Raw genomic sequence first — 22138 nt, forward strand, 5'->3', positions numbered from 1 at the left:
TGGAGGTATGCACAGATGGATGGAGGTACGGATTTTGACTCTTCGGCTCAAAGTGAGCATCAAGGTAAACGCAAAGCCCGGCAGGTGCCATTTTGACAACTCCGACGTTTGCTTAAGTACTATGAAAAAGTTAAGAATTTCTTTTACAATTTTCACTTGTCTCTTTCTATTATTTTTGGATTAAATACAAAATTCCCCATTTGGAAATTACAGATCAGCAAATGCTGACATAGAACACACGGCCTTGAAATACCAAGACCTACGAAACATTCTTAATAATTAGGCATTTGTAGTGAATTGTCAGGACCTATTTACCAGGCCCTTTCGAGTGATCGGATCAAGTCATGATGGTCGCCGTCATGGCTAGCTGATCTGTCGGCGGGCTGGATACTCCCTCCGACCAATCCGAGGCCGAATGCGGAGATGAACTGGACCAGGCCTCAGGGGAATCTGGTGATGGTGTGAGGTAAGCGATGTCGGGGAACGAGATCGCCGGTGTCGCCTCGTGCGGGGAGCTGCTTCCGCCGAGCGCCGGCTGCATGGCGGCCATGCTGCCGGCTCCTCGGCAACTGCCGGCGACCGAGGCGTAACTGTGTTGCGAGGGTGGAGTAGGATACATTGGCACGGATACGGGCATCACCTGTGTATTGATACCCGTTTGTGCGTACTGCAATCCTGATGTGTCCTGGAGTAGCCGACCGCAAAATACCGCCGAAGCATTGCTGTGTTGTCGCTGGTAAGTGATACCATGTGGGAGAGACAGCATCCGTTGTACGGTGGCCGTTTGGGCCGTGTTGCCATGTGCGTAATGCCCCATTGTGATGTGAGTCGGCACGATCCAGTCGTGACGGGTTGGGGCCGTGGCGTCACACGGAAGCGGCAGGTGGGAGAGACGGGGTGGAGCTCCAGATTCATACAGCGGTGATGTCGAATGGAGATGGCGTAGAGATGGGGAGGGATGTAGAAGGCCCGACGGTGAAAGCAGTGGCGGTGAAAGCGAATCCGAGGTGTAGTTGCCACAAGGAGAGTCGAGTGATTCAGCAGGAGAAGGCACAAGGCCTCCGGCATCCAATGTTGCCAGTGCGGAGGGTTTTGTGCCTGCATAGCAATAAAAGGCAAGTACAATACAAACATTTAAAATACAGTCATGGGTGAGGTACAGGTAACTGTGAACCTGTATAGACCAAGGATCCAGTGTCCTATTCTGATTTGCCCATTTTGAGGTGAGTCGCCAGGGATTCACACAAATAAAGCCAAACCAAACATATTACTCGCAATTTTGTACGCTAACAATTTGATGTTCTACTGTGTTTCCAATGAATATTGTTATGATACGGGACTCTCATTCATGCGTTCACCATCATTTCAATCTTTCATTCATTTTTCTTACCTTTGCCCTTCTTTCCACGGCCATCTTTGCCCACGATGGTACCTCGTTGCGAGTTAGCACGGCGGCCCTTCTTTCCTTGTGGTACGAGTAAAGGTCGTTGGCCAATCATGACATTGGCTGCCACCCCGCCGGCTGGGGAAGCGATCACCCCACCAGGTAAGAAGGTGGTCACGGTTGAAGTGCAATGTGGTGGAGACATGACGAGTGTGGTCTGCGGGGCAACCGACACAGCACATCCTTGTCCCGGGCCTAACTGATCGAGGAGATGCAGGATGTCATGATGGTGGCGGTCTCGCGCAGCATCACGTGGCAACCGGTCCATGTGGTCTGTGATATCCCGATTAGCTCCGTGCTCAAGTAAAAGACGGACGGCCTCCAGACTTCCCTCACGAGCTGCCAGAAACAATGGCGTTTCTTCCTGGATGGCAGGAAAAACACAACAATGGTGAGTTTTTGGATTATTGCATAGAATGACGTCATATAACCACGGTATTAGAATGCTTTCACCGTGGCACGACTATGGATTCAAAATTATCCTGTGTAGTGTCTCATCGTTCCCAGACTCATGCTGATGTTTTTCTTCTCCATTAAAATGGATGCCTACTGGGAGATTGAGCGATGCTGTGTGATTCGCTAGTGTATGAACTGGAGATTGCGACTATGGTAGAGATAGTGAATTGGACACGACAAGGGTGTGTTCGGTAGTTGGCTCGTAGCTGATCAAACCAAAAAAACATTTAACCCCTTATCCGATAGTTGTGTGATTATATCATGCGACATAGTGTGACCCGTTATGCGGTAATTCCACAATAGATGCTCACCCAATTAGAGGAAAGGCATATTCTAAAGATAACCAGGGGCTGGATTAAAACTAGGCCGCATTATTAGCATTAGAGATCATTAAATACCATGAAGAACCTTCGCAAAGCATTGCTTCACTCCGTATAAGACGTCGTGTAAGTTTGTGGAGAGTACCTTGTTATCCTGCATATCCTTGTTTGCACCGTGCTTGAGCAGGACCATCATTGCCTCCACGTTGTTGACAGCTGCGGCCCAGTGTAGACCCGACTTTCCTGTGGACATACATTGCAACGTTTTCATTTGCACCGTGTGGTAATTAATCAGCAATTAACTATTTTTCTGACAGCACGCAGCTCGCAGCTGTTTGTGAGTTGGTCAGTTACTCGCATGATACTGTTGCGGTTTTGAGTTTTGGTAACAGTTTGTATAATAAAGGTTAAATTTCCCCCTCATAGTTAGTCACACAAACAACATGTAGCCTTGCGATAGTGTAGTTATCTCTTAGTATTTGTGAGAATAGTCCTTTTCCTATGTTAGTTCTGCGTTGAGTAGAGTAAGGAGAATAGGTCCTTCTCCGACTTTCATTGCCTTATCCCGCCTCCATCGCCTCATGCCTCTTTGTGCTGCCTTTGGTTCTTTTGGCGCGAATTAACATGAGGCAGGCCTAGGAGGGTCGGGGCGGGACCGAATGAGGGCGGCAGAAGAGCTGACGGTAAGCGCGAGCCGCCAATCAGGGCTCAGAGGGTGTGGCGGCAGCACTGCGTCACAGGGCATGGTTGGAAGGTTCGAGAGGGTTCGAGAAGGTTCGGGGCGTGTAGATATAAGCCGTTGTGCAAAGCCAAGAGCAGTTGAGTCGAGAAGGAGAGTGCGGTGAGCAGTTGAGTTCGGGCAGCAGTTGAGTTCCAGCAGTGCGGTGAGTTACAGAAGAGGTGAGAAGTTGAAGGAGCGCGGTGAGCAGAAGAGGACTTTGAAAGATACGGGATCAGCGAAAGACGCGCATGAATCAGGATACGCGCTCGTATGAAGTGATGCTCGGTTGAGCTTGAAGCCGAGCCGCATATAGTGCATTGAGTTACGCGAGTGATAACGCGCTGTGTAACCACCAGCCGCGCTGACAGACGCGTACTTTTCCTTCCTACCTCATCGGCTGCCTTTTGTTCGGGAGACGCGCTACGAGGATCCTTCCACCGCCTGCTTGCCTTCTTCGCGGGGCGTGCTGGGACCGTGGAGAGCCGGACGGGGCCGTTCCTGGACGACCAAGTCGGCACGGTTGGCCTGAACATCAACCTGCCTGCAATTCCCTGTGTAAGTGTGACGGGCCCGAGTCTGGGTGTTAAGAATAAGACTGTTTAAGTTCTGCTCTGTGTCTCTGCTTCTACTGATCAGTGTACATACGTGGGAATAACAATTAAACCAGTGTTCTTCCTTCCATTCGATCCTTCTTGTGATTTCCTCATTGACTAAGCGTGGTACGAATAGAACCGCTCTAATCGGGGTCCAATATTTAACGGTGACTGCACGGACCACGTGGTACGCAATCCACTCGGTGTACTCAAATTACACGTGGCTCGTGCGAGGCTTGGTTCCCCGCTTCCGTGGCGGCGCAGGGATTTAGGTACGAGCGAGACTTGGTCCCGAAACCCTACCTTGCGTTTGCCCGGAAGAGGCGTTTCGAGTCTCTCGGTTCTGCCAAGCCCAGAAAGAACAAGGGGCTTAATCCCCCCTTGGTAAGGGTAAGAAGGGCGGCGGAAAACCGTAACAATACTTTATGGCCATTTTTCCAACATGATGGCGGGATTTAGTGTGCGTAGGGCTTTCGGATCATTGCTAAATCTGCGGTGGCTTTGAGGTGGGATGCGCAGTGACTATCATGTCAGATGACCAATAACCAGCATCAGCTACCTTCCCTTGAAAATATTGGTGGCCTGTGACATATAGTGCTCATGCTTGATAGTGAGAAAATGGATCCAGCCATTTCCTTCATGTTCTTTGGAGAAATTGATGGCAACATCACCAAGGAGTTCGATGCTGCACTCTCATCTGTTTGTATGGAGAAGGGTCTTGCTTTCCCGAGTCATCACTGGAGCGTTGCATTATCCAAGTGTACTGCTGTGGCTAAAAATATTGGCACCCTTGCACTTTTTTCAAATAATGCACCATTTCTTCCAGAAAATTGTTGAAATTAAAAAGATATTTTGGTATCCACATATGTACTTCTTTGGTTTGCAGTGGAACAAAACAAAAAAGGCTGAAAAAAATTACTAAATCTTAGCTTATTCCACACAGAAATCCTAAAATGGCCTGGCCAAACATATTGGCACCCTTGCACTTTTATCAAATAACTCACAATTTTCTCTAAAAATAAGTTGAAATTAACAAAAGTATTTGGTCTCCACAATTCCTTATTTCACTGGTAATATTACAGAACCTTTGTTTTTGATTCAGAACTTAATATATCTTTTTAAATCAGGAAATAAAAAGAAATAGCAATGACAAAATTATTGACACCCTAGACTTAGATATTTGGTAGCACTTCCTATAGCCATGAATGAGCTTCCTACACCTTTCCACTGGCAGTTTGGCCCACACTCTTCTTGTGCAAACTGCTCCAGTTCTCCCAGATTTGAAGGGTGCCTTCTTCCAACTGTTGTTTTCAGATCTCCCCATCTGAATGGGATTTAGATCGACTGTGCTCAATGGGATTTAGATCTGGACTCATTGCTGGCCACTTCAGAACAGTCCAGCGTTTTGGCTTGAACCATTCTGGTTGCTTTTTGAAGTTTGTTTGGGGTCATTGTCCTGCTGCAAGACCCATTACCGTCAACACAGACCCAGCTTTCTGACACTGGGTTGAACATTGTGTTTCGAAATGCCTTAGTAATCTCCTCATTTCATGATGCCATGCACACATCCAAGGCATCCAGTGTCAGAGGCAGCACAGCAACCCCAAAACATCACTGAACCTCGTCCATGCTTGACTGTAGGGAAGGTGTTCTTTTCTTTGAAGGCTTCATTTTGTTTTCTCTGAACATGGAGATGATGTGCTTTACCAAAAAGCTCTAATTTGGTCTCATCTGTCCACAGGACATTCTCCCAGAAGGATTTTGGCTTGTTTAGGTGTGTCTTGGCAAACTCCAATCAGGCTTTCTTAGCTGTGGGGTCCTCCTGGATCTCCTACCATAGAAACCCCTTTCATTGAGTTGGTGAAGGATGGTGCGACTTGAAGCTGTCATACCTTGTGTCTGAAGGTCAGCTTGAATCTGTTTGGCAGTTGATCGAGGTGCTTTCTCCACCATTCGAACAATCCTTCGCTGCAATCTTCAATCAAGTATCTCTTGCGGCCACGTCTAGGGAAGTTTGCTACAGTGCAATGGGCCATAAACTTCCTGATAGCATTGCGTATGGTGGACACAGAAACATCAAGGTCTCTGGAGATGGACCTGTAGCCTTGAGATTGTCCATGCTTAGCTACAATCTTATGTCTGACCTCCCCAGACAATTCTCTGGTTTTCTTTCTTTTCTCCATGCTCATTGTGGTGCACACAGTGACACAAATCAGCAGAATGACTCTTTTCTCTATTCAAACTGGTTGAATGAGTGATTTTACATTTCAGGCACCTGCAACTCACCACAGGTGAGTTCAATTCCAAAGTAAAGGAGAATCACCTGCTTGAAATATAATTATTTCTAACTACTTCTAAAAGGTGCCAATAATATTGTCTGGGACATTTTAGGATTTATGTGTGGAATAGGCTAAGATTTAGTAATTTTTTCAGCTTTTTCTGTTTTGTTCCACAGTAAACCAAAGAAATACATATGTGGATACCAAAATATTTTTTATTTCAACAATTTTCTGGAGGAAATGGTGCATTATTTGAAAAAGTGCAAGGGTGCAAATATTTTTGGCCACAACTGTATATACATATGTATATATACAGTCAGACCCCGCTATTCGCGGTTCTGCTACTCGCCGGTTTCACGTATTCGCGGTTGATAAAATGCGACCTGTTTCTCTATTTGCGGAAAAGTGCCCCGCAAATTTGCGGGGTTTTTTTCTATTCACAGCCGTGTTCCACGAATTCGTGTTTTTTCAGGTGCGCAAAAAAAAAAAATTCACGAGCCGCGAGCATGACACATTTATAAAACTCTTTCACCAGCCATGCATGAAGCAGCTTGACATACGCAAAAATAAATCTTCTACGAGCTGCGAGCATGACCTGCTCCTGTATTCACTGCCGTGTGTTTCACGTTTTCATGGCTTTTGCGGGATATCCCGTCATTCACACTGTGAACAGCTTCCCGTGATATCCTGCCGCCATTTACAGGGAAACAATGTTTCGTGGGATATCCCAACAGACGGTAAACATTGCTTCGCGGGACATCCCACCACCTGCATAAACACGTCGTCCATGCGAGTTACTGTACAGAATGAAAACACTCCACAGTATCTATTAGTGCATTCGCTGTCTCCCTTTTCCCCATTGAAACAATGTCATGGCATGCATTCCCGGATTTTCATTGACATTCGTGGATTATTGCTGACATTCGCGGGTTTTGTCTCGCCATTTCTGGGATTTTCATCCATCTTTGTGGATTATCGTCGACATTCTCAGGATTTTCCTCACCATTTAGGGAGTTTGCCTCGCCATTCGTGGATTTTTCCTCGCCATTCACGGATTTTCACGATTCGGGAACCAATTCACCGTTTTTCCTTTAATATTGAATTGATTCGGGAACCAATTCAATATTAAATGGGATAAACGGGATTAATTTGGCATTTTGGTGCAGGAATGCAACCACGTACTGACAATCTATTTATAGGTACAGTCGATGACGTGTAATAACGTCATCCGTACACAAAGGGTTAAGCTCGATCGGCTATTTTCGTCCTGAGGGGTGTTCACCCCTGGGAACACGACAATATATATATATATATCCACCATATAAAACACAAAGTGTGTGTGTGTGTGTGTGTGTGTGTGTGTGTGTGTGTGTGTGTGTGTGTGTGTGTGTGTGTGTGTGTGTGTGTGTGTGTGTGTGTGTGTGTGTCCCTTCATAACGGTAGGTTTTAAAGGCTTTGAGTAGTGCTTTAGGAAGGATTTGAGTGGGGGGTTTTAATGGGCAATCTTTGAACATGACTGTGTGTTCACCGGTTAAAAGACCTAAAATATTCTGAGGACCCAAAAGACCCCAAGGACCCAGAAGACCCAAAGGACCCCAAACACCCAAAATACCCTGAAGACCCAAAATACCCTTTAGACTGTTAAAGACCCAAAAGACCATGAAGACCCCAAGGACCCAAAAGACCTCAAGGACTCTGAAGACCCAAACAACCCCGAGGACCCAAATGACCCAGAGCACCCAAAAAACCCAAGGACCCAGAAGACCCCAAGGACTCCGAACCCCCAAAATACCCCAAATACACAAACAACCCTGAAGATGCAATGGGCCCCAAACACCCAAAATACCCTGAAGACCCCAGAGACACTACAGCAACAACAACAACGTGCATTTTAAGGCCATTTTTCCTGCAAGAGCGGGGGTTAGCCTTGCGGTCCCCATGACAATCTCCTCCATTTTGCCCTATTTTCTGCATCTCCCCTTGTTATCCCCCTTGCCCGCATTTCTTCTTCGACCACCTTTACCAAGTCTTTCTCGGTCTTCCCCGTCCTCTACTTCCTTCTACATTCATTTCCATCACTCTTCTCAACCAGTCACTTTCATCCTTCCTCACCACATGACCAAACCATCTCAAACTGTTTCTCTTCACAGCATCCATCACAGGCTCTATTCCCAAAATCTTTCGCAATTCATCATTTGTCTTCCTCTCTCTCAACGATACTCCACACATCCACCGAACCATTCGCATTTCCACCCTTTCCAGCCTTCGTTGCTGCTCTACATTCATTGCCCATGTCTCGCTCCCATAAATCATAACACTTCTCACACATGCAGCATACACCTTTCCCCTCAGCTTCAACGACACTCCCCTCCTCGTCAGCACGCCACTCAGTTCCCAAAACTTCTTCCATGCACATCTCTCGAGCAACCTTTGCCGAGTCTGATCCACCTTCTCCATTCAGCATGTCTCCTAGGTAACAAAATGTTTTCACACCTTCCAGCTTCACGCCGTCTCCAAGATCCAACTCAACATTTCCTCCATCTGCAGCTCCCTCTGTGCACACCTTACACTTGAATGTAGCTGCCACACTGGTTAATGACCCTCTCAAACCACTACATTTTTGATGAACCCACTCAGCGCACATTGTACATTGAATGAAATTCACTCCGACACATATGTACACATATGTGTGTACACACATATGTACATATATACAGTATATACTGTAGATATCTATATTTCTGATTCTAATTTGTTTTTACCCATTTACAAGTTAAATTACCCAACGCACGATTGTTTCCTACGAGAAATTAATGGGATATGGTGAGATCACCAGTAAGTTACGTTTATGGAATTTTGTTAACGCAGCACACAGTACTTTTGATCATATCGTTACATAGCTCACCAAGATCATCGACAGCATTTATGTCCGCATGGCTGGCCACCAGCTCTTCAACCATGCCCTCCACTGCCAGCCGTGCGGCAAGTACCAGCGCTGTAGTGCCATCGTGCATTCGGGCGTCCAGGTCCGTTGCACGATTTCGAATGAGGATCTGGTGGTGGGAGCGTGCACAAGAGAGGAAGTAGACATTTGAAAAATCACTGAATCTACTTACAATGAATTGGTTTGAAATTCAGATCTACGGCAATCCCCAGTCACCTGAAAAACACCCTGAGCGTCTGCAGCGACGGCTGCGTGCAAGGGAGTGCGGCCTGTGTTGTCGGCAACGTTGGCATCGGCACCGGAATCCAATAGGCGTTTAGCAGCGTCGGCACGAGCATACCTAGCTGCCAGGTGCAGTGCCGTCTCACCGGTACGGTCCGTCTGGGCATGCAATGAGGCACCCTGAGAAAGCACAGAAGGTTGAAGGTTAGAAATACACAAAGAGCAATTATGCAGAATTTGAGCTTCAAGGAAGTAGTGAGTCTTCATGGAAGCAAAGTTGTCATTTTGTTACTTATTTTACGATTGAGTAGTTGGTCGCAATATGTGACACAATTTGTTCACCACCATCTGTAGGTGGTGCTGTCGCAGTTACTTAATGATGCAACCCAAAGTATTCTGGTGTGCAGGTAAATTGACTGTATCTATAATAAATCGTTGAAGCAAACTTACTGCTTGAAGTAAATATTCTTCAAGTTTAGGAGGATGTGTGTGGTAATGCCTTCTGAAGGAGCTCTAAGTTGCCCAAATGCATTAAGAGGCACCACAAAGTGTGGACTGGTGCCACAGCAAAACTAGACCTTGAGGGTCAAAAAAAGATGAACCCCTACTGAAGGCCATTAATGAGCAAACTGGGTTTTTACCCACAAAGCAGAAGTGCCATGGTAACTCTCCAATGACTACATCTGTTTCTGTGAACTCTCTCTGCTTACTTTAGGTAAGTTTGAACCTTAACCTCTAGGATTCGGCGTGTGTGTGTGTGTGTGTGTGTGTGTGTGTGTGTGTGTGTGTGTGTGTGTGTGTGTGTGTGTGTGTGTGTGTGTGTGTGTGTGTGTGTGTGTGTGTGTGTGTGTCAATGACAAGGCTTTCAATGCACAAAATAAGAACTTTCATCAACTGCTAACCTGGGAGAAATGTAATTCTTCAACAATATTTCTCACAAAGTCTCAAGAACAATGTGAGCAAGGTGAAAGTGTAGAAACACATCTGTCTCACCTGGAATATGAGGTCCGTAATGACACTGGCGGAACCGGCCACCTCATCGGTCACCTCAAACTGTCCTTCCTCCTCCTCAGCGCTCGTATCCAGGCCTCCTCCACGCAGCGAGGCTAACATCAGTGGGGTGAAGCCATCTGTACCATCAAAATGTTTGCAGCAAAATGTCAGAGGAAGTGAGCGATTCATGTCAAGAGGTTGATGTGATAAACGCAAATACTCGATTGGGGAAAACAATTTTAGGCTGAAATTTTATAACCGAGTCATGGGGTTTGGAATTTTTAGCGACTTATCTACTCGGTCATAAATTTACACCTGACCTTAAATCTATACCTCGGTCATATTCATTTATTTAGTATTTTATTTATTTATTTACTTATTTTTATTTAATTTATTTATTTATTATATTAGGGACTTTCTTCTTGTGGGACATATTTAGTGGAGTGACATCTATTATGAGTGTGCATGATTAGGGACCAATGGGAGAACTTCGCACAGCCTACAAGACCGTTGTTTGTATCTCAATGGAGCAATGCTCTCCCCTATGGGCAAGTGACACCGTTTCACATCCATCACTCCTGGAGAATGTTGTGGAATGTTGTGGAAAGCAAAGCTTTACCAAACCAGGGCCTGCTGCTGTTTTATCACATACAGCTTGGTAACCTACGTTTTTACAGCTTCTCTTCAACACTTCCTCGCTCTGCTCTTCCATTCCTCTATCCCCACCGGGTCACACACATTCTTACAGCAACTCCCACACTCCTCTTACTTGCAGGTTACAATATTTCCTTCCCACTCCTGTCTCCTTTTCCTGTCCATCCGTTCCCTTATATGGTGCATTCACCTGTTGTACCACTGCCCAAATGATTTTATTCCCTCATCTGTCACCTTTCTCTTCCATAAGCCAAAAAAGTTGCATTCAAAAATACGTTTTTTTAAAGATTGATGAAGCATCAAGTTCAGAGCATTTGCAAAAAATGTAAGCATGTTGTGAGGCAGACATATTGTGAATGCTGTGATATCATCAAAACAGGTTTTCAACACAGGAAGTGAATTGATAACTGGGTCCTTCACTTGAATATACAAAATGCAATTAAAATGAATGAATTAGAAAAACTCTCGTCAAAATAAATTAACAGAACCTAAGGGCTGGTGGGATAGCTGAGAGGGATTCACACTGATTCTGAGCTGACTAGTCTCCATTTTTATCTCAGCCAGCTATATACTGTCATCCTGGAGTATTGCAGGTAGGGTGAGACATCAATGTGTGTGCCGTCCCTCAGACGGACGTTAACCTGGGCGTCCCATCTGCCAGCATTATGTGGTGGATGTTAAATATCCCATGGTGTCCTTCGCGAAGAGTAGGCGAGCTATGGCCAGCACCATGAACAAATTACAAATCCCTGCTAAAACATGCAGGAGGCCCTGCATCAACGGCACTGATTTGCCCTCAGCAAGTGATGCTACCCGCACCCAAGCACTTGATACGAAAAAAGAAGAACCGGAATCTAAAAAAATAGATCAAATGTTGAGCTTACAAGTGTTGCTAAAGTATAATATCATAAGGAAGTGCAACCATAATGAGTAATTATATAACATGGCACGGATACTACTCTTTCATAAAAGGTGCACACACCTGGCCCCCTCACGTCGACATCCATTCCATCCCCATCTGCATCCCCTTGAGGGGTCAGAGCAAGAGGGAGGCGGACATCGGCTGCGTCAAAGTGCTGTTGGGTCCAAGGTCGGGGGTCCACCGGTCCCTCGTCTCCTGAATGAGCTGGGCTATGCCCCGGAAGCATTACCTGTTCTTCAATCTGTGAAAATATTTGTACAATTGAGAAAAGCAAACATGATGTCCGTTTCCACGAGATGGCATATTATTAAATAAAACACATTAAAATGCGTGTGGAAGGAAGACGAGGATAAATCAGCACCTTCATGCGTTTGCAATGCGGCCCATCAAGCCAGGCCTCATTCTGGTTGTCGTCCATCAAGCCTGCTCCAATCTTCAAGTGTCTACAAATAATTTGGAAAAGCAATGGCAAGAAAAATAATCGAATCACAAATGAAAAGAAATGACATTCCCAAAAATAGAATTGGTTTGAACACTCAATGTAATGTTTAATGGTGTTGCATATAAAAAGAAGAAGAAGAATCTTTGTTTCTTCAGAAAATGTTTCTATACATGGAAAGGTTTTTCTTAATTGATAACATTTTCAAATTGAAGCCTGCTCACCAATATAAAGTATAATTATTGCTTATGCCCAGCCATGACAAGCTTGTAACCAACATATTACTCCATTCTATGGAATAAAAATTCCCAAGGAACCACCAACATATTCTGTCATTGAGGAGGAAAAACGTTGTTGGGGGGGGGGGGGGGGGGGGGACAGCGAGGAGAGAAAACCGGGTGAAAGTGTGAACTATACAGAAGCAAAGTAGGAATGCCTACCTCAAACCGAGAGCATCTTGGCCTAGGGGATCGCGGCGCTTCTTGTCGGCAGCATCCTGGGCGAGGGCGAAGCCTTCAGGGAACCAAAGTGTCCCATGTTGCTGCCGCTGTCGCTTCCCCCGTGTGATCACACCCATAGCTACCAGGAGCATGACTACTCCACCGACGCCCACCACCACCAAGTACAGGGGGTTGAATTCTCCACCAGGCGCTAGTGGTTTGTCCATGTTTACTGTTTAGGAGTATCGATAGTGAGGGAAATGCATCAAAACTTAAAATCAGGTAAATGAGCAAAAGGACAGATGAGGGGCATGGGGTAAGGGCAAAATGGAGAACACAGAGTGAGATGGAAACAACAAAATGAAGGAAGAATCCAAAGCTCCAAATGTAAAACACAGGAAAGGTGCAAAAACAGATCCTTGCAACTACAGACCAATCAGCCTGCTCCCAATAATCAGCAAAGTAATGGAATCGATCAAATCAATCGACATCAAACCCTTCCTCTTCTCCAATGGCTTGATCTCTCATCATCAATTTGGATTCAGACCAGGTCATTCTACTTTGGACATGCTCCTTCTGCTGTCTCAACATTGGATGGAGGTCCTCAATGCCAAACAGGAAATCAGAGCTGTCTCCTTGACATATCTCGTGCCTTCGATACGGTCTGGCACCCAGCTCTGCTCATCAAACTCTCATCGTATGGTATCCATGGAAATCTCCACGCATGGCTTGCAGACTTCCTTTCTGGTCGCAGTCAACGTGTGGCCTGAATGGAATTCTCTCTTCTCCACTTCCTGTTCAGGCTGGAGTTCCCCAAGGCAGTGTTCTGGGCCCTGTGCTTTTTCTGGTCTTCATCAATGATCTCTCCGACTCTCTGGAAAATACTCTCTATCTATTTTCTGATGACCACTCTCTGCCGCTCCATATCTCAACCCTCAGATCGGCAGTCTACAGCCTCCTCACCCACTGCAGACCTGGACAATATCACAAACTGGTCAAATAAGTGGAACATGTCTTTCAATCCTGTGTTACATATTTATGTGAATGTATGTGAATTACCCTTCAGGTCTTTGCTTATCAATGTGTAGTAGATTAAGGGTTGTTGTGGTTGGAGGGTCAGGAGCCCTTCTGAAAAAGAGACCGGAAACGGAAGAGGAAAAGACACGAGGAAGAAAAGCGACGAGGATTCTTCTTCCTCGCCCCGCTCCGACGAAAGGTGGGATCGACCTTGCGCCGCGTGGAAAAGCGGCGTTCCCAAGCCCGTCTGGCGAGAGGAGTTACCGGGACGTGTACCTACCCGGTGGAGACGTCAAGTTGCCGTGGGGCCGTGCACCGACCCCGCGTCTGGTACCGTTCGCGGCACCGTCTACAAAGACGCGTACGGGTCGCACGTTGGGGCCTAACACGCGTTGCAAGCGGCGTGGGGCTTTTGCCTGCTTTACCGTACCCGCTTCGCGTGGCCACGAGGGGGCTGCAGCCGTGGTTCACGGTACGATACATGCCCGGTGGAAACACGTCCACCCGGGGTTCGTTCAACCGCCCGAGTGCGGCGACGCCGACCATCATCTTGGTCAGGAGGGGCCCAGAGACATTGTGAGGGACAGAGACCAAAAGGGGGTCGTGAGTACAAAAGGGGACACACATATATAAGATGGCCATCTTAATCATCTAGGGGATTGATTGTGGATTGTGAATTGTTGATGGTTGTTTGTTGTTGATTGCTCGGGGAAAATATCCTTGATTGTAGCATTGAAATTGTATGGTATCATTCCCCTTGAAATATATCATTGAAACTCAGTTTTCTCTTGGGGGGAATTCATATGGATTGCGTGGCGAAAGCGCATATGTGATAGAACTTTCTGGCGAAGTTCCTCTCACGGTCCGGGGGTCACCGAGACCAGGTAGTCACCGAGGGGACCACGTAACAGAATTGGGGGCTCGTCCAAATTACGATTTGCGGATTCGCAATTGGGTCTACGTCCGGGATTTAAAATTGTATAACATAATAAAATAATAATTTTATTAATTAAAATTTATTAATTAATTATTAATTGGTAAATTTTTGAGAAATTGTGGTAAAGTCTTGGGTGAAGGTTAACAGGTGTTAACGATAGTCACCATGGCGTTTGTTGCACAGAACTTTGCGGTAACACCTAGTGAGGCACAGTTCCGAGCGTTACTAAAAGCGGACCTCTTGAAATTGGCCAAACATTTTAACTTGGAGGTCCGAACTAATTTGAGGGAGGCAGAGTTGCAGACCACGGTGATACAGTCTATGGTGGGATTAGGAACATGGGACGAGTTAGCCTGGGAGTGGCTACCCGAAGAACCAGAAGATGTTGAGCTCCGGAAACTGGAGTTGCAATTACGGAGCCAGGAACGGATTAAAGAAGAAGAAAGGAAAGCAGAAGAGAGGAGAGAAGAGAAACTGGCAGAGGAAAGGAGAGTGGAACGAGAACTCCAGGAAAGGTTAGCAGAAGAAGAAAGGAAAGCAGAAAAGGAAAGAGCAGAAGAAGAAAGGAAAGCAGAAGAGAGGAGAGAAGATAAACAAGCAGAGGAAAGGAGAGTGGAACGAGAACTCCAGGAAAGGTTAGAAGGGAGAAAAGCAGAGGAGAGGAGAGCTGCAAGGGACCTCGAAGCAGAGGAGAGAAAAGCGGAAAGGGAATTAAAGGAACGTGACATGGAGCTTCAGCAGGAAATTAAATTCAAGGAGCTGGAGTTAATGCGAGAACGGGGAGAGGTACCACCCTTGCTGACGGGGTCGACACCTAACCAGAAAACCTGGGATGTGGGCAGACATGTGAGGCTGGTTCCACCGTTCAGTGAAAAGGAAGTCGCGAAATTTTTTCCACACTTTGAGAAAGTGGCTCGACAATTAAACTGACCGGAGGAGGGCTGGACCATACTAGTGCAAAGTGTGCTGGTGGGAAAAGCTCAAGAGATTTATTCGGTGCTACCAATGGACCAATGTGCAGATTATGAGGTACTGAAGAAACACATCCTCAAAGCCTATGAGTTGGTTCCGGAAGCTTACAGGCAAAAATTCAGGAATGCCAGGAAGAGGGAGAGTGAGACCCATGTGGAATTTGCCAGAGTGAAAGAAAACATGTTTGATCGGTGGTGTGAGTCAAAAGGAGTCGGGAAAGGCTTCGAAACATTGCGTGACTTGATCCTGGTGGAGGAATTTCAGCAGTGTGTCCACGAGGACATCAAAGTGTACCTGCAGGAAAGGAAAGTACCAAAGTTGTGGGACGCAGCCACCATGGCAGATGATTATGGCTTAATCCACCGAATAGGGGTCCACGAACCTAACTCCTCGCCTAGATCTCCGCAGGGGAGGTGGGGAACAGCAGGTGCGGAGAACGACAATACATGGCGGCGGCCTCGAGAGGATTATGGGGACAACGCGGATACCCCACCTGTGCGAAATCAGAGGGATGCGGGCCCAAGACAAACTTATATTTCGGGGGGCCCGAGGTAGACCACGAGTTTTTCCTCCGGGCCTACTTGCGCTTTTTGCAAGAAACCTGGACACTTGATGTCCAGTTGTTACCGCATGAAAAGGGAAGACCCAGAGCGGAGTCCGACTATTATGACTCCAAATGCAATGGCCATTGTGAGAAATCGCCATCAAAAGGGTTACCAACCATTTATTTCAGAGGGGTTTGTGTCACTGGATGGAGCCTCGACTAACCGGAGACCGGTTAGGATATTGAGGGACACAGGAGCACATCAATCTTTAATGCTTGAAGGCATTTTGCCATGGTCCGAGGAGACGGCAACGGGGGATAGTGTTCGTTTACAGGGGATCGGGGGCGGTGTTAGGGCTCCACTTCATGTCATCCATTTGGAGTCCGATTTGGTGTCAGGACCGGTCACCGTCGGTTTACAAGCCACACTTCCTGTAGAGGGTGTATCTGTGGTTATCGGGAATGATTTGGCCGGGGGTCAAGTTTATGGTAACCTGAGGGTTGGTAAAGAGCCCAGCAGGGAAAATAACACCACACCAGCTCGGGATGGCGACAAAAGTACCAAGTTATTTGTAGGGGGACTGAACTTCAAAACAGAGGAAGAAGTTCTGACCTCTGTCTTCAACAGATATGGGCCACTGGTGGAAGTGCGGTTGGTAAGAGACAGGGAAACGCAACAGTCAAGAGGGTTCGGCTTTGTCACGTTTGCAAGCACAAAAGACGCCAGAGAGGCAGAGAAGAATTGGAATGGCAAGGATTTGGAGGGTCGGACCATAACAGTAGGGAAGGCATTTCGTAGGCGTCGAGAGGTCTACAGGAGAGTACAACTGGGCGGTAGTTTTGGTGGTGGCCGCAATCAATATTATTATGGAGGCTCCCTGAGTTACGGCAGCTCCCGAAGGAAGGATTGTCAAAGTAGTGGCCGAGAAGGAGACCGCTATTCATGGGACTACAGTGACAAGCGGTCCCACCATAATTATTAGGGAAGTTCTGAAAAGCTGAAGCACTGAAGGCGGCGGAGCCGCCGAGCCAAGATTCCTACACGGATTAACCGTGAACGCCCCGTTCCTCAAGGCATCCATGTAGTGAATACTCGGCTTGGCCTCCCGGAAAAAGTGCTATCGAGTTGCTTAACTTTGGATCTTTGATCAACCCCTTAACCTTCATTCACAAGAAACTGACAGTAAAAATCAGAGGTTGATGAGATGGAGTTTGGCTTTGCAGGGGTTCAACTTGGAAATTGAACATGTACGGGGCCGGGACAATGTCGTGGCGGACGCTTTGTCCAGAGTGAGTTAATCTGGGGGGGTTGAGTTATCTGGTTTGTTTATCCAAATTGGCCGGCAAAGAAAGTTTTCGCTGGGTTCAAACTTTCTTTCTTGAAGGGGGGGAGTGTTACATATTTATGTGAATGTATGTGAATTACCCTTCAGGTCTTTGCTTATCAATGTGTAGTAGATTAAGGGTTGTTGTGGTTGGAGGGTCAGGAGCCCTTCTGAAAAAGAGACCGGAAACGGAAGAGGAAAAGACACGAGGAAGAAAAGCGACGGTTATTCTTCTTCCTCGCCCGGCTCCGACGAAAGGTGGGATCGACCTTGCGCTGCGTGGAAAAGCGGCGTTCCGAAGCCCGTCTGGCGAGAGGAGTTACCGGGACGTGTACCTACCCGGTGGAGACGTCAAGTTGACGTGGGGCCGTGCATCGACCCCGCGTCTGGCACCGTTCGCGGCACCGTCTAAACAGACGCGTACGGGTCGCACGTTGGGGGCCTAACACGCCTTGCAAGCGGCGTGGGGCTTTTGGCTTGCTTTACCGTACCCGCTGCGCGTGGCCACGAGGGGCTGCAGCCGCGGTGCCTGGTACGATACCTGCCCGGTGGAAACACGTCCACCCGGGGTTCGTTCAACCGCCCGAGTGCGGCGACGCCGACCAGCATCTCGGTCAGGAGGGGCCCAGAGACATTGTGAGGGGCAGAGACCAAAAGGGGGTCGTGAGTACAGAAGTGGACACACATAGATAAGATGGCCATCTTAATCATATAGGGAATTGATTGTGGATTGGGAATTGTTGATGGTTGTTTGTTGTTGATTGCTCGGGGAATATCCGTGATTGTATCATTGAAATCGTATGATATCCTTACCCTGGAAATATATCATTGCACATCAGTTTCTCTTGGGTGGAATTCATAGGGATTGCGTTGCGAAAGCGCATATATATAATACTACTTTCTGGCGAAGGTCCTCTCACGGTCCGGGGGTCACCGAGACCAGGTAGTCACCGAGGGGACCACGTAACAGCACCTCTGAGCTCTTCACCACATACAAAGCTTTCATCCGCAGCTCAATGGAATACTGGCTTCATGTGGTTGAAACCAAAGCATTCAGAATCATTGGAATCTCCCACGATGAAGCTGATTTTGAGGGCCTTTCTCTCTCTCACCGCAGGCAGGTAGGTGAGCTTTCTGTCTTTGACCGACTCCTCTCCGGCCTTGCTCCCCCTGCTCTATCTGTGCTCTGTCCCCCAAATATTCCTGCAGGACACACAAGATCTGCCAGCAACCCTCTTCTGGTGAAACTGCCAAAATTAAGACTCTCTGCTCACCTCACTCTTTCATTCCTCTTTTCTCCCACCTCTGGAACAATCTCCCACACTCTTTTCAATCCCACCCCTCCCTCCAGGTGTTTAAAACAGCTGTTCACCACCATCTCTTATCTTCCCCCATCCAAAACCTTGATCTTTTCTACCCCCGTTAAAACGGCCCAAATCCGCCTCTTTGAACCCCCAGCTTCTTTCCTGGGGTTCCTAGAAGTGTTAATTTGCTTTGTACCATGTACCCCTCCCTCCTCCCCCACTTCCACAGATCTACTGACGTCCCTGTTCTCTTCTGTTGTTGTGCTTGTGTGCTTCCCTCTCTCTCCCTCTCTTGTCTCCGCTGCCTTGATTGCATGTTTTGTGTGTCTGTGCATGTTTTTCATGTTCAATGTGTTTGCTCTTACATGAGCCTCGATTCTGTATACAAAACAAACAAAACAAAAAAAGCTACAATGAAATTCCAATGGTAAATAAATTGAATAAACCCCTGGTACTGTGTGGAAGAAACTCAAGATTCATGTAATGTGCTTCTGAAATTATAATGGTGGCTAAGGTTGCCCTGTCTTGGCAAATGGTAAATACAGGGGAACATTATAATCTCCACATAAAGTGGAATGAAGTGGTAACGTCAGGTCATCGGTGTAAGTTTACATAACTCGCATGATATTAGGAAGCAATGGACTCGCGGTGCTTTAGCAAAGCAATTGCACCGTGTCACAATTGCACGTGCGTTATCCCATCATGGCAAATTCAGAGGGCCGAACAGTTCTGGTTTATTAGCGAGAAGAGACAACACACAAATTTAGTTGCAAAGTTTCACTCAACTTTATTTGCAAAGGCAGCAATTGAAACCATTTTTGGGAATTTCATAAACTAAAAACAAAATGAATGACTCAAAATGGTTAAAGATTTTCATGCTTTTTCCACATGCGAAATTTGCATTATGTTTATTGAAATTATACAATGGACTACAAAATGTAAATGTTTCATGATATTTGTTATATTATATCACCTTTATCTATCAATATTGTTGAAATGAAGATCAAATAGCTGTATGTTGAAATATGTTGAAAAAGTCAAAACTTTACATGGGGTGTACTTACTTTTTCACGTGACTGTATATGCACATAGTACATACATACATACATACATACAGGGGTGGGCCAAAATGATATGCAACTTTTCAAACAGCTGTGCGTGTGTGCGTGTGTGTGTGTGTGTGTGTGTATGAGTGCGCGAATATATAAAGAAAATATTTTTCATGCTAATCATATATTTATGTGTTAAAAAAGAAAAATTAACGTTTACCTGCTTTGGGCTGTAGTGATGCTGTGGTGGTAAGCTTGATGTGGTGGTGACTACTGCACTATCTTAGATTCCTCATTGGTAGAACTTTTTAATGCCCCTCTTAACCATTAAAATCACAAGACACTCATTGCTGACATGTGCATTTGCTGCTTTCTCACTATTTCAAAGGGAAGCTGATTCAAGGCTAAGGATTGTTTGCTTTTCGGTCATTAAAAACAAAACGAAGGATGCATGAAGAAAGGGCATGGAGGATTAAAGCTCAACTATTCATTCGTTCACAAGGTCTAAGGATCTACCACTGTACCACTCATGAATACATGTTTGTGTCTTGAAAACCTAAACTTCATAAACACGTTTCTTCCTTTACCAACCTATTCTGGCTTATGTTGTTCATTTGCACGTTTGTAATTCATGAAAATAGTGCATGTAAGTCACTAGCCTTGATGAACATGGAATTATGCACTAACCTGAAGAGAAGCGGTGGTAGCGATTGATTCGAAATGAATAAAATAAAACAAATCCACAATGTGAATGATAGTGGGAAGGCAGATTTGGACATGAAAGGAGAGGATGGAAGGAAGGCCTTACGGGCCACATCTAGACTTGTAAGAAGCTACAGGCCTCAGTCATTCACTGTATCAGCGTTTGCTGCATTGGGGCTCATACTTCCGACTTGCTGCAGTGGATAAGGGAAGTCGAGTGAACCCTGCACAGCCTGTGCAGCGAGGAAGGCCGCGGCTGATGCAGGGCTTGATAGGCATTGTCCAAGTCGGCTGCACAGCCGCGGGTCCAATTCCAGGTGTACGATGGACCTGCAGAATACCCCCGCTTTTAAGTCATTCATGTTTTCAGTAGGTTGTGCATGAACAATTTTGATAAAGACATTTAATAGTTTTTAATATCTATCTATAATTCCAGTAATCTCTGTGTGTGTGTGTGTGTGTGTGTGTGTGTGTGTGTGTGTGTGTGTGTGTGTGTGTGTGTGTGTGTGTGTGTGTATGCGACCGCTGTTTCTCGACAACTACCGGTCCGATATACTTGAAACTTGCCAGGTATATTGCTGGGGACCCGAGGATGTGCCTTTTCAAGGTTTCATATTAATCGGACAAGTAGTTACCGAGCTATGGCGATTTCTTTACCAAACTCCGCAAGCCGTTCGCTTTGGACCAAACCATTGCATGTAAATAGAGGGGGGGGATTGTCACCGTACTCGCAAGCCGTTCGCTTTGGACCAAACCATTTCATGTAAATAGAGGGGGGGGATTGTCACCGTACTCGCAAGCCGTTCGCTTTGGACCAAACCATTTCATGTAAATAGAGGGGGGGGATTGTCACCGTACTCGCAAGCCGTTCGCTTTGGCTTTGCGAATGGACCAAACCATTTCATGTAAATAGAGGGGGGGGGATATAATTTTAGATATATATATAGTACGGGCATGCCCTAGTATTTTAAATTTAAATAAACTTAATAAGGATTTAATAAATAATTTCAATTAATTTTAATTATTTTTTTTAGTTTTATTAAATATATTGATACCATTTTGGAAACTCGTTGCTCTTCAATAAGATAATATTAATAATGTGTAACTTTCCTCACGTGAGGAAGGGAAGGAAAATTAGTTGTATATGGAACACAAATCAACGTCAACCACAATCACGAGCTCAAGTAATACATGGAAAAACATGGAAATACCACACTGTACCCGGAGAAATACCTTGGCGATCACATTGGGGATTCGGCACACGGATGTTGAAATCGGCTCGGAAGGCACGTTGGTAAAAACCAAAGCAAAACTCCGTTTCTTCATTTAATTTGCCTTTCAACGTTTTATTATTTTGTAATCGTTTCTATATAAAATGTCTTTTAAATAGAAATGTTACTTACTTAAAACCATTTTTATATGACTTTACATGAGTGACAAAAAGCAAGTTGAAATGAAAGGGTGAGGGGGAGGGGGAGAAATTATACACGCTGCCCAGATGACGGCAAATGAATGATCGAATGTGACGAATGCCAAGAGTGGTACTGTTATGCGCGATCGATCGATGCCTGCAACATCTACCGATGCCTGCACGAACGATGGATTCCTTGAAAGTTTTAAATTACGTGGGGTGAGGTATTTTAAATTACATGGGGTGGGGTGTTTTGAATTACGTGGTGGTAAGGTGTTTTGAATTACATGGGGGTGAGGTGTTTTGAATTACTTGGGGGTGATGTGTTTTAAATTACTTGGTGGTGAGGTGTTTTGAATTACATGGGGGTGATGTGTTTTGAATTACTTGGTGGTGAGGTGTTTTGAATTACATGGGGGTGAGGTGTTTTGAAATACGTGGTGGTGAGGT

General features: G+C 45.9%; 1 protein-coding gene across 1 annotated transcript in view; it reads right to left on the minus strand.

Annotated features, from left to right (window-relative positions):
• Positions 1 to 205: 205 nt before the first annotated feature.
• NOTCH1 (notch receptor 1) overlaps positions 206 to 22138 on the minus strand; it is a 127764-nt gene continuing 105831 nt past the window's right edge. The window contains exons 31-40 of the mRNA XM_068134051.2: positions 20462 to 20607; positions 12428 to 12659; positions 11910 to 11991; positions 11609 to 11789; positions 9973 to 10109; positions 8974 to 9159; positions 8719 to 8866; positions 2366 to 2463; positions 1391 to 1808; positions 206 to 1098 (exon numbers count right to left, since the gene is read on the minus strand). Of these exons, the coding sequence (XP_067990152.2) occupies positions 338 to 1098; positions 1391 to 1808; positions 2366 to 2463; positions 8719 to 8866; positions 8974 to 9159; positions 9973 to 10109; positions 11609 to 11789; positions 11910 to 11991; positions 12428 to 12659; positions 20462 to 20607 (2389 nt within the window). The 3' untranslated portion in view covers positions 206 to 337. The remainder of the gene's footprint in view (positions 1099 to 1390; positions 1809 to 2365; positions 2464 to 8718; positions 8867 to 8973; positions 9160 to 9972; positions 10110 to 11608; positions 11790 to 11909; positions 11992 to 12427; positions 12660 to 20461; positions 20608 to 22138) is intronic.

Source organism: Myxine glutinosa, chromosome 13 (assembly GCF_964187855.1).
Source record: "Myxine glutinosa chromosome 13, kmMyxGlut1.1, whole genome shotgun sequence".
NCBI classification, from domain to species: Eukaryota; Metazoa; Chordata; class Myxini; order Myxiniformes; family Myxinidae; genus Myxine; species Myxine glutinosa.